The sequence below is a fragment of the Zonotrichia albicollis genome, chromosome 16, assembly GCF_047830755.1.
Source record: "Zonotrichia albicollis isolate bZonAlb1 chromosome 16, bZonAlb1.hap1, whole genome shotgun sequence".
Taxonomy (NCBI): domain Eukaryota; kingdom Metazoa; phylum Chordata; class Aves; order Passeriformes; family Passerellidae; genus Zonotrichia; species Zonotrichia albicollis.
The window spans coordinates 970,144-982,460 of record NC_133834.1 but is presented as its reverse complement, the minus strand read 5'-3'; the positions used below and the strand labels follow the sequence as shown (position 1 = coordinate 982,460).

The window sequence follows — 12,317 nt, the reverse complement described above, 5'->3', positions numbered from 1 at the left end:
TCTCCATGGGCATCCTGGAGCCAGGCCAAACCCTTCACGTGAACCACAAACAAGTCCTGCTGAAAACCATCATCCTGCCATTTCGGGATGCTGCTGTCAGGAGAACTCATACACGGGACTGAGAAATGATCCTGGGAGAGCTGAGAGGATCTGGAAAATCCTAATTTACAGTCATTTTCTAGTTGCAAACAGATAAAATACTGAGTGTTGAGAAAGGCTGGTTAAAATCAAGCTGGTTAAAGTCCTTGGATTATCTATTCATTAATGTAACGTTAGAGATGTAACATTAATATAACATTAATGTAACATGCCAGAGAAACGAACTATTCATTTTGTTGGGCAAATAAATACAAGAAGATGGCTAAGTGAGGCTCCTGGGGAAGGGGGTAAGGGGTGCCCCAGGTGAGACCAGGGCTGTGCCAGTCACATCTGAGTGCCACGTGTAGCCCCAACCTTCCCAGCCAACGTGGCCTCCTCAATGGCCCCACCAGCAGCCAAGGATAGAGTAGAAGCTGTTATTTTAAGGAAATCTAGAGGAAATACAGGCTCTTGGGGCGTTTCTTCCCATGGTGAGGGGGTCACAGCACACACTGTAACCCCCACCCGGTGGGCTCCACACAGCATCTACAGGAACGACCCCTAAGGATGGAAAAGCCACCACAACTCCTCTCTTTCCCTCTTTCCCTGCTTCTTTTGCAGTCGCAGCCATGCCGGCGACCAACCAGGGCTGGCCCGAGTCGTTCGGGTTCGGGATAAGCGGCTCGGGGCCGTGCTACATCCTGTGGGTGCAGGAGGGCAGCAGCGCGGCCATGGCGGGGCTGCGGCCCGGGGACGAGGTGCTGGAGCTGGAGGGACAGCCCGTGTCCCGCCTGGGCCGGGAGGCGCTGCGGGGCCTGGCGCGGCGCTGCGGCAGCGTGCCCCCCAGCATCGGCGTGGTGTCGCGGCTGCAGCGGGCCAGCATCCCCCCGGGGCCCCGCGGCTGCTTCGGCTTCGAGCTGGGCAGCGAGAGCCCCCCGCGGGTGGTCAGCGTGAGCCCCGCGTCCCCCGCCGCGGCCTGCGGGCTGGAGCCCGGCGATCTCCTGCTGGAGGTGGACGGGACCCCGGTGGCCGTGCCCGAGGCCGCGGCCGCGCTCGTGGGGTCGTGCCGCGGGCGGTGCCTGCGCCTGGCGCTGCTGCGGCCGCAGTGCGGGGACACTGCCGGGGACACTGCCGGGGACACTGCTGGGGACACTGCCGAGGACATTGCCGGGGATATCACGGGGGACACCGCCGGAGATAACATGGGGGACACCGGGCCCAGCGCCGGCCCCACGCACCGGGACAGGAGGCAGAAGGCGCAGGAGTTCAGCAGGAAGGTGAGCCCAGGTGTGGGTAAGGGGGCAGAAGGCCCAGGAGTTCAGCAGGAAGGTGAGGCCGGGTTGTGGGTAAGGGGTTGGGGCACTGGGCACCCCGGGTGCCAAGCAGAGCTGGAGATCACCACCTCCAGCCTCAGCATACAGATGGGGGACGCTCCCAGCTTGGTCATGTGGGGCATGAGCACCTGAGAGAAGGGTCTGGAAATTACCTGGGAGAAGAGATTGTGCTGCAAAGGGCTTGGAGAGTCCCTGGGGATGACCCCAAGCTCTTGTTCCCTTGCTCTACAAGAGCGTGGAGAGACCCACAGGGCAGATCCTGCTCTGGTGGTCCCTGCATGTCCCTTCAAAGTCTGAGCCTGTCACCCCGCAGACATTTTAGTTCTTATTTTGTTGCAAAAGGGAAAAACATCAATGTGATTACATCTTCATTGTGCTCCTGAAAGCTTCCTAGTGGGTATTTTAGCAAACACCTCGCCTTGTGCTAATTATAAATTTGATCACAGTTGTTTTTTTCAATCTTTCTAATTTCCATTTCAAAGTAGCCTTTTAAAATGCTGTTATGAAAATAACCAGGCTGGTAGGGCTTTTTGTTTTATCCCGAGTTAATGAAGGAACAAGACATCCATAAAGAGATTTGTGGGTATCAGGCGAATCCCCTCAGTCAGCGTGTCCATTAAAGATTCACGAATACCCTCTGAGGTTTGGATTCATGGGCGTGGGAAACAGATACCTGCTGATTACAGGAGATTAACCAGGAGGGGCGGTTGTTCCGTGCCGCCTCTGAAGGCGCATTCAGCCGAGTGAAACATTCCTGGATGATCACAGGAGAGCGAGTCTGTTGTGGTGCTGTGAGCACCCCATCAGCACCTCTGTCCCTCCCTCCCCAGCCCCACAAGCAGCCGGGACAGCGCCAGCAGCAGCGTGGGCAGGAAGGCAGAGCTGCTGGGGCACAGCTCAGCTGGCAGATTCTCTCCAGAGGGAATTCACAGCACAGTATTTGAAGCGGCTTCAGTTTCTGTACGGTGTAGCAAACACTAAAGCCAGCAGGGTGTTTTACCCCCTCCTTTCCCAGGATCCCAGCTCTGGTCGGTGCTGTTGGTGCTGCCCGCCCGCTGCCAGGCTGCAGGGTCAGAGGGTGCTGCTGGTTTGTGTTTCACACTGCACTGCCCACGGGTCACCTTTTCCCAGCCTGCTCCTTTGGCGGAGCCCCAGGCTGGCAGACAGTGGTGTCCGTGCCAGTGGCTCTGGGGCACGGCTGTACCAGTGTCCCACATCCTGGGACATCACCAGGGAGGTGCTCAGGGTCCCAGTTCCAGGGTAGAGCTTTCTCTCATCCCCTGTGTGCTCAGGGACACGCTGGGACCCCATGAGGGCTGGCAGCACCCCCGTGCTGGATGGGTGCCCAAGGAGGGGCTGCATGTGGCACTCAGGGATGTGGCACTCAGGGCTCTGGGCTGGGTGAGAAGGTTGGGATCAGGCACAGCTGGGACTCGAGGATCTGGCAGGTCTCTTCCAGCTGAAACCGTTTGTGATTCTGTGATTCCCACCCACCAAGCCCTGCAATGCCAGCCCAGCCCAGGCAGAAATCCCACAGCAGCCCTCTGGGATCCATCCCAGCAGGAGCACCACAGTGTGTCAGCCCTGTGCTGGGCCTGGGGGCCGTGCTGACGAGCCAGCCCAGGGGACACTGCTGCTGTGCTGCCCCAGATTTGGTAACCTTGAAGTGCTGCTGCTGCTGCCGGGAGCCCTGCAGTGCCTGCGCAGAGCCAGCAGCACTGGGGGGCTCTGCTGGGACCCTGGTGCCAGTGTCACCCTCCCTGGGGAGGGACAGGTGGGACAACACCTGCGAAAATGGCTCTAAATGGCTCTTCCCTTCCCCTGGCAGGGGATGCCTGTGGCTCCCTGGCAGTGCCACCACAGGGGTGCACACAGAGCCCTGCACACCCCCCCAGTGCCCAGGGAAGGGTGAGGGGCTCCTCTCCCCTTCCTGCAGGCAAAATCTGCAGGCAAACCTGCACAAAAACATCACTTGCAGGAAATCCCAGCACTCCCAGGTACAGAGAGGGGGTGACAGGGAGTTCCTGCATCCCACTGGAGAGGTGCAGGTGAGGAACCAGCTCCCAGTGCCCAGGGACAGGGGGCAGCCCGCCAGTGAGGGAGGAGGTGAACAAGGAGGGTCCCATGTAGGTAATTGGCTCGATGGTAATTAGCTAATTACTCTGTCCCAACTGGAGAGGATGGGCCATGGCTGGGAGATAGTGCTGGTTCCAGGGCTGGCACTCACCTTCATGTTCTGTCTCCCCATTCCCAGCAGCTTCCCGGGGCTAAGGGTGGGATGGAGCTGCCCAGAGGGATCAGGGATTGAGGCACAAAGCTTGAATAGCTCCAAAAGCCCATGGCAGCATCCTCTGCCAGGCAGGCTCCAGCTGATCCCATCCCAGCAGAGTTTGGGAGTTTGGGGTCACACCCCTGTTCTGCTGGACTGTCTGGACCCGCAATCCCAGGGCTGTGTGTGGGAGCAGAGCAGAGCTGTGTGATGGCTGACCCCTGCCGTGTCTCTCTGCTCCCTGCGTGCTGCCCTCCACCTCGGCTGAGCAAGTGGGACCCACTGTCCGTGTGCCAGTGCCCCTGCTCAGTGTCCCTCCCCTCGGCTCCCCTGTCCCCCTGCAGGTGGACGCCATCCTGGGGCAGCAGCCGCAGCTGAAGGAGAAGCTGTTCGCGGTGCTGAAGCAGTACGCGGCCCAGAGGAGCGTGGAGTGCCTGGCCCGCGGCCTGAGCCCGCTGCTCACCCACGAGTGCCACCAGCCCCTGGTGGACAGCATCAGGTACCGGGGACACCTCTGCACTGCCCTGGGGCCACTGAACCAAACCAAACCAAACCAACCCAAACCAAACCAACCAACCCAAACCAAACCAACCAACCCAAACCAAACCAAACCAAACCAAACCACGGCTCCCTGTGCCTGCTGCTCACCCACGAGTGCCACCAGCCCCTGGTGGACAGCATCAGGTACCGGGGACACCTCTGCACTGCCCTGGGGCCACTGAACCAAACTGAACCGAACCAAACCAACCGAACCAGCCAAACCAACCCAACCAAACCAACCGAACCAAACCAACCCAAACCAAACCAACCAAACCAACCAAACCAAACCAAACCAAACCACGGCTCCCTGTGCCTGCTGCTCACCCACGAGTGCCACCAGCCCCTCGTGGACAGCATCAGGTACCGGGGACACCTCCACACTGCCCTGGGGCCACTGAACCAAACTGAACCAAACCAAACCAACCCACTGCCTCTGCCTGCAGCAGGGGATGTGGCTCCCATTCCTGGCTGTGGTGTGGAAGGGAGATGGGATTAGCTGCAGAGCCACTGGAGATTCTCCAGAAGCCTGGCCAGAAATAATTTGGGTTCTGCAGGGTGAGAGCTGGTGTGGGTGAGGGCTCAGCCAGCTCTGCCAGCAGCTCTGGCTCTGGGGGGCTGGGGGGTCTCTGCTGGGCCCATGGGCTGCCTGGGGTGCCAGGGGGTGGTCACTCATCCCGGGGTGCCCTGGCAGTGCTCTGCTGGGGCTCAGGGTCCCTGGCACCTCTGGAGCCCCAGTGCCAGCTGATCTGGCAGCGAGGCTGGGCTGGGGCTGGGCTGGCCCAGGGACACGTGCTGGGATTACAGCCAGGCTGAGACCATGGCCATTAGGGAATCAGGTCTCCATCTGGCCTCGCTCCGGGCCCAGCTTTCCAATTGCTGTTTAATCAGAGCAATTGCAGGATTTTACAGTTTCCATAACAACGTCCCCGTGCGGGGTCTGTGCCCTGCCCCACCGTGGCAGGGTGGGGGTGGCTGGGGGCCCTGGCCATGCAGGGTCCCCCTGCCGTGCCAGGGCTGCTCTGGGTCCCCAGAGCCCTGCACACCTGGGGACAGCGGGCACAGAGCCCTGCAGGGCCGGGGTGCAGAGGGGATGCCAGCTGCCCGCAGTCACCTTGTCCAGGTGCCCATGCCAGCCTGTCCTGCCCCACTGGGCATTCTGGGGGAAGCTGAGTGCCAGCAGCTGGGGCTGGGCAGGGATGGATGGCACCGAGCCAGGCCTGCACCATCTCCCCAAACTGAATCACAAAATGAGCCCCCACCACCCACAATTCAGGGAAATTATTTCCCCCAGCAAGATCCGTGAAAATACCTCCAATGCCTCGGATATCCCCTCCGCCATCATCCCTGGGGAATTATGCAGGATTACTTCCCCTCACAGAGGGGATTTGAATAAGTGTCCAAATCTTCTTCCGGCCCAAGCCCCTCTGTGGGGGGCACAGCAGGTTCCCCCCAGCATGTCCCTGTCCCAGCAATGCCTGTGCCAGTGAGGAGAGCCAGGCTGGAGCCGGTGCTGCCATCCCCAGATGGATGGGCATCATCCCATGGCATCCCATGCCAGCCTGTGATGGATGCTAGGGGCAGCACCACGTTATGGCTCCCCCAAACAGGGTCACAGCCCCTGATTGCCCCTGCCCCGTGTGAAAGGTTAACCCCAGGGCTGGGTGAGGGGCACCATGGATCTGGCAGCTAATCTGGCTTTGATGGAAATGAAATATTTAGCTCAGGGAAAAGATTTACCGTCTAATCTTAATGAAATGAAGCCAAGAAAAGAAATAAAAGAGGTGCCTTGCAGAGCAGGTTTCCCAGCTGTGGGTGCTGGGGCAGTGCCAGGCTGTGCCTGATCCCAGCTGCTGATCCCGGGGTCTCTCTGATGGATTCACTGCCAGGCAAGGGCTGGCCCTGCCTGTGCTCTCACTGCGGGTGTGAGCAGATCCAGCAGCTCTGGGTTCAAGGAGCTGTGATTCAGGGTGATTCCAGCCCGTTCAGTCTGTCTGTGGCTGAGCAGGGGTCTGGGCTCTGTGCCCTGGGGCAGCACCCGGGGCTGGGAGGGCCATGGGGAGCTCATGCAGGGGTGTGCTGGTTTCAGTGCTGGCTCTGGGGTGGGCGCAGTGTGGGGATGGTGCTGTGGCTGTCCTGGGGCACATGGCAGCCACCCCTGGCACTGATGGAGGTGCAGTGTGGGCAGAAGGGCCCCTCAGACCTGACCCAGTGAGTGTCCTGGGGCTTGTCCTGTGGGATCATCCCACGGGGGACTTGGGACCTCCTTGGGACCTCGGGAGTACCTGCTGTGCATCCCTGTGAGGCTGGCACTGGCTGGCTGTGTGTGCCCGTGTGTCCCTGGCACAGATGGGCTATGTGTGTCCGTGTGTCCCCTGTCACAGACAGGCTCTGTGTGCCCCTGTGTCCCCTGGCACTGGTGGTGGCAGGCTGTGTGTGCCCGTGTGTCCCCTGTCCCTGGCAGGCTGTGTGTCCGTGTGTCCCCTGTCACTGACGGGCTGTGTGTCCGTGTGTCCCCTGTCCCTGGCAGGCTCTGTGTGCCCCTGTGTCCCCTGTCCCTGGCAGGCTCTGTGTGCCCCTGTGTCCCCTGGCACGCAGGGCCAGCCGCCGCTCCGTCCCCGTCTCCCACTGACCCTGGCGCTGCCCTGATTGGATCTTCCCTGTGCACCAGCTGTATTTATTTGTGTGCCGGTGCTGCTGCCGCCTGTCTCTGCTGTCCCCTCCCCGCTGTCCCCTCCCTGCTGTCCCCCCGGCTCCCCCCGGGCCTTGCCGAGCTCCCGGCCCAGCGCTGCGGCTCAGTGTAACCCCAGACCCGGCCGGGCACTGGGATCCTCCCGGGGCTGCAGCCGCCTCTGCCCTGCCCTGCCCTCCAGCCGGCCTTTCCCACTATTGGATTTCCCCCCCCCCCCCATTCTTTTGATCTCGAATGGATTCCATCCCATTTGCCCGGAATTAAACTCCCGCAGATTTCAATTTGCTGACATTTCTTTCCTCTGCCGGGCTGTGGGTAGCGGGGATGATGCTCGCGCTGCGCCGCGTCCTCCCCGCTCCCATCCCCTGCCCGTATGGCTGATGTGAGCAGGCAAAGTGCACAGCTGTGCCCGAGGATGCTGAGAGCCGGCTGCCAGGGGGCAAGATGAGCTGTCTCGGGTGAGTAACGAGCGCTGCGAGTGAGGGAAATGGGTTTAAATCAGGTTCATCCCGCAATGTGGCGGCCCTGGCACCGCGGAATCAAGGTGTGCTGGAAGTTAATTAACTCTTAGCATCCGAGGAGCTGCTCCGCCCGAGGGATCCGGGAGGGGGAGGCTCTAATTGGGTTATTCCATCACGGAATAACCGCGGGGTTTGTCCCCGCTCTGTCTGGCCCCGGGTGGGTTATTCTGGGCCGGTTTCAGGGGGTCACATCCCTCGGTGCTGCCCCGATTCCTGAGCTGGGTTCAAAGCAGGGCAGAGCTGCGGTGCCAGCTCCTCACCCGGAGCTCTGCGGAGCTCTGGCAGCTCCATCCCCGGGCTCTGGGGGCAGGAGCCACCCTCGGGACACGGGGGATGCCCTCGGTGTCACTCAGGGCTCCGTGTCCCTTTGCAGCTCGCGTTTTCCCGGCGGTGCCGTGCCAGGGATGCGCCAGCCCCTGGCAGCACCGTTTGGGTTAAAAACATCTGTTTGCAGTGGAACTGGGGAAATTCAGATCCCGTCCCTCCGAGCCCAGTGCTGGGGCCAGCAGCAGGCACAGCCAGTGGCACGGTGACACAGGCAGTGTCCTGTTACCGGGCTGGGATGGGGATGCGTGTGTTCCAGCCCCCGCCGCATCCTTAGGGGAAGGTTCTGGTTCTGTTTGGGCTGTGAGATGTTCTCTTGGCTCTGTGTAAGTCGTGTTGTGTTCAGGGCTGCGGGCAGGACAGTTTGGGGCGGTTTGTTCCTCCCTGCTTGGGTTTCGCTCTGTTTGCTCTCGGGATAAAGCCAAGGGGGCCGTGCCGGGCTGGGCCGTGCCGGGCTGGGCTGGGCTGAGCCCGCTCTCACCCCCGATCGCGGCCCAGCTGAAATCGCTGCCCTCGGGGGCTCCCTCGGCGCGGCAGAAATCCCACCGAGCCCGAGTTAATAACGCTCCCAACACAATCTATTTGTCTCAGCTTGTTTTTCACGGCAATAAAACTGCCTGGCGTGCTCCTGTATTAAACTGCTCCAGCCATCTGTGACCAGCCCTGGATCAGAAATTTCATTTTAGCCATTAGGATTTAAATATTATGGATTCTGCTGCTTCCCTGCTTGTCAACCCCCTCCTCGTGCCCACCCTCCAGGGCTGGGGGAGGCCCCGGCTCTTTTGGATGTGGATGGAGCACGAGAAACCCCCCGAGTCCCTGGTGCTGATGTGGACACCTCCTGCCCACGGTCCCTTCATTCCCACTGGAAATCCACCTGGGTCACAGGATGGTAATGGAGGAAAAGCAGCTCTTGTTCGCTTCCATTAGAAAAGAAATCCCTAATCTGATGGCCCAGCATATGCTCAACTGCCCAAAAAAGAGGGGAATTAGGGCAGCAGGGAACAAAACGTGCCAGCAGTGAGACAATTGGGAGAGAGTTCCTTTTTTATTGGCGGAGTTCAAATAGGTCATGACCAAAATGCCTCGGTGGGAAATCTCCTGATAGGAGATTAAATTCCTTGGGCGAATCAAACTCCGGATGGGATGTAGATGGGACCAGCCCGCCCCCCCTGCACCCTGCTGGAGCCCCAACTTGTATTTTGGGAAGGGGGTGCTTAGGATGAATTTTCCAGTGCCTGGAAAGCAGGGAAAGCAGCCTGGAGCTGCAGAAAAAGCCCTTCTGGGGTCTCTTTGAAGGTCTAACTTGTATTTTGGGAAGGGGTTACTTAGGATGAGTTTTCCAGTGCCTGGAAAACAGGGAAAGCAGCCTGCTTCACGGCCTGCCTGCTCTCCCGGGCAGAAAAGCACCTCCATCCCTGCTAACCGGTGACAATGGTCCCATCTGCAGAGCACCTGCAGCCCAGGGAGGGGTTGTGGAGCCTCCCAGCATGGGGAGAATTGAGGCACAGCTCCGTGCTGCAGCGAGTTCTGCTCCTGCACCAGGGTCTGGAGGCTCCTCATCCCCCGGGCTGTGCCCCAACCCCACACACGTGGGTAGATGGGGTTTGGGAATTCAGGGCTCATAAACAGAATTCCTGTTCTGGGGGTAAAGCCTGCAAGAGTTTTCTCTCCTGGATTTCAGCACTTGGCTGGACCAGCAGGGTTTTCAGGACTGGTAGTGGTTTCCACAGCACAGTTCAGACATAATCCAAGTGTAGCTCAGTGTTTTAATCCACTCTGGGACGTGTTTTCCTGCACAACAGACAAACTCAAGGTCAGGTCTTTGCTGGCTGTTTTGGGGCCAAACCATGCATTTTCCATTTCTCCTTCCTTTGCTGCTACCTGGGGACTGTGTGTGATGTTGGCAGCCCTGGGAAGCCTCACATCCCCTTCATCGAACACCAGGGATGTGCGTTACGTAAATTAAAGAAGGGTTTTGTCTTTTATTCCTGCTGAAAGGCATTGCTGTGTTATCCTGGGGGTAGAGGATGCAATTTGTGAGGGTTTGGGCCCATGACCCTGCTCCTGCTCCTGGTCTTGGTCTTGGTCCTGGTCCTGCTCCTGGTGCAGCCTGGCAGCTCCACCTCCCCACCCCCGGTGCCGTTCGCCTTTAAGGTTTCTCACCCCTTCCCTCAGCACGCAATTGAAACACAAGCGCTTGAGAAGTCACTAATTAGCAGCAGGGAGGCATCCCCCCGGAGTTGGGCGCCGAGCCGTGCCCTCCTTTCTGAGGAGCGACGAGCTCGTTCCGGCTGGAAAGCACAGCGCTGCAGTTTTGGGGAGAGGAGGGACGGAGGGAAGGCAGGACCGAGCCGGGCACAGGCCAGGGGGGCTCTCGGCCGATGCTGGGGGCGCACCGGGGCTGGCAGCGTGCCGGAGGGGCCGGTGCCAGTGCCGGTGCCCGGGCACGGCGGGGGTGCCACACGCGGGGCGGCACCGGCTGGCACCGTGGGCGTGAGCCGGGGCTCAGCTGCATGAAGATCTGAAGCGTCTCCCTTTTGTTCCCGCCGCACCCCGACAAATGGGAAAGGACCGGAGTTTCTCGCGGCATTTTCGGTACGTGTCCCCGCTCCGCTGGCGGTGCTGACAGAGCCCCCGCGGCTGTCCCGGGATGGCTCGGCTGCCTCTGCGGGCTGGGGGACCCCGCTGTGTCCCGGGACAGCCCTGGCACCGGTGCTGGGGCACTCGGGCCATGCTGGGATGGGAGCGGGGTGGGAGCGGTGGGCAGAGCCCCAATGGGGCTGCGCTGGCTCCAGCCCTGCAGGGCAGCCCGGGGGATGAGGATGAGGGGCTGGGGTGTGATGGGCAAGGCTCGGTGTCCCCTCGCCCCCATGGCTGAGCAAAGTTGTGGCAGCTCCACTGGCCCCGGGCAGGCTGGAGCCGCCTCTGCTGTCCCCGGGGCCACGTCCTGTCCTGCTGAGCCCCAGCACCGCCATCCGGGGTGGGACCGGCTGGGGGAGCTCGGTGTGCCCCGCAGGACACGGGTGTGTGTGGCACAGGAAATGGCCAGGGCAGCTCGGTGTCCCCTGCAGGATATGTGTGTGGGGCACAGGGGCTGGCAGGAATGGGCAGGCAGCTCCCAGCAGGGTGGGCTGCAGGAACAGGACTGCCTGCCCAGTGCTGTGTGCCCAGAGACCCACCTGGCAGCCGTGGGATGGGAGTGTGGCACAGGCTGAGAGGTGCCAAAAGGAGCCCCGAGCAGAAGCTGAGGGCAGGGGATGGGCACAGTGCCACTCTGCCACCATCCTGGCCGGGCTGCTCTGGGGATGGGGTGAAGGTGAAGCAGCCTGGAACATCTGGGACTTTTCCTGGCCTGGAAAATGCCCTGAATTCACACCCATGTGTTCGAGCAGACTGAGCTCTCCCAGGTGAGTGCAAAGCTGCTGCAGAGGAGGGCTGGTGCCCTCAGTGGCACCGGGCATGGGAGTGGGCACAGGGCTCGGGGGTGGAGGTGCACCTGTCCAACAGGAAACAGAGCTGGGGCTGACCTGGAGCACCCCAGGAGGAGGAGGAGGAGGAGGAGGAAGCAGAAGGCACGAGGGCAGCACTGCAGCACCCTGGCCCTGCCTGACCTCCACAGACAGCGTGGGCACATCCCTGCCCCGTGAATCCCAGTGGGATTTGCTGGCAGAGGGAAACCCCAGCTGGGCACTGCTCCTTGGTGCCATGGCAGTGCCCAAAGGCAGGTTTGTCCTGGGGGATGGCAGGACACTGCAGGAACAGCCGCAGAAATGGTATTGCCTGCTCTGGTGGGATTGTTTGTAGCAGTGAGTTGGGTCTCTCCTGTCTGGGCCCTGCTGTGCCCCAGCTCTGAGCCAGTCCTGGGGCAGTGCCAGTGCCAGTGCCAGGTCCTGGGCTGGGTCTGAGCTCCTCTGAGCCAGTGCTGGGTCCTGGTCTGGGTCTGGGGCTGAGCTCCTCAGCCCAGGGCTGAAGCAGAGGCTGGTGCAAAGTGGGACAGCTCTGCTGGAACGAGCAGATGTAATTTGGCCAATTAAATGGGATTGTGCTCATTTTGCCTGTGAGGAACCCGGACTTCTCCCTGGTGGGTGCCCAGCCTGGGGCGGAGGTTTGGGGGACTCACATCCTCCCCTGTCCCACAGGCTGAACTATTTATTAGCAAAATGTCACTCTTCTCTAGTTGCTGCTTAATCCCAAATCACCTGGGAATTGCACCAATGTGTTTTGTTACTTGTTTTGAATTGTCACCAGATGCTCTGTGTGAGCATCTGCCAGCTTTGGGTGGCATGTGCTCTGTCTCCTGCACCAGCTCTTGTTCTGAGCTCTGCCTTTGGCTGGGGGAAACAGAGATGTCCTGGTGGCGGTATGTTTGGGATTTGGAGCCTCTCCTCCTCGGTCTCCACCCAGGATTTTGTGTTCCCGTGGTGCGGCTGCCCAAGGGAGCCCTGTGGGATCCTCTGCCAGCCCCGGCTGTGTCCCGGGTGCCGCCCCTCGGAGCAGCTCCTGTGGCACCAGTTTGGCCCAGGTGCTGCTCAGGTGGGACCTGTGGTCCCCAGGCAGCC

The 12,317-nt window shown here is 60.7% G+C and overlaps 1 protein-coding gene across 7 annotated transcripts in view; it reads left to right on the top strand.

The window, feature by feature from the left end:
• GRID2IP (Grid2 interacting protein) overlaps positions 1 to 12,317 on the top strand; it is a 38,362-nt gene that overhangs the window by 2,963 nt on the left and 23,082 nt on the right. For 3 of the 7 annotated variants that reach the window (XM_074553171.1, XM_074553169.1, XM_074553170.1), the window contains exons 2-3: positions 700 to 1,355; positions 4,026 to 4,180. In XM_074553171.1, the coding sequence (XP_074409272.1) occupies positions 708 to 1,355; positions 4,026 to 4,180 (803 nt within the window). In that variant the 5' untranslated portion in view covers positions 700 to 707. Of the gene's footprint in view, positions 1 to 699; positions 1,356 to 4,025; positions 4,181 to 6,926; positions 7,369 to 9,920; positions 10,354 to 12,317 lie in introns of those variants that run through there. The other 4 variants (XM_074553173.1, XM_074553175.1, XM_074553172.1 and 1 more) reach the window with 4 other exon arrangements.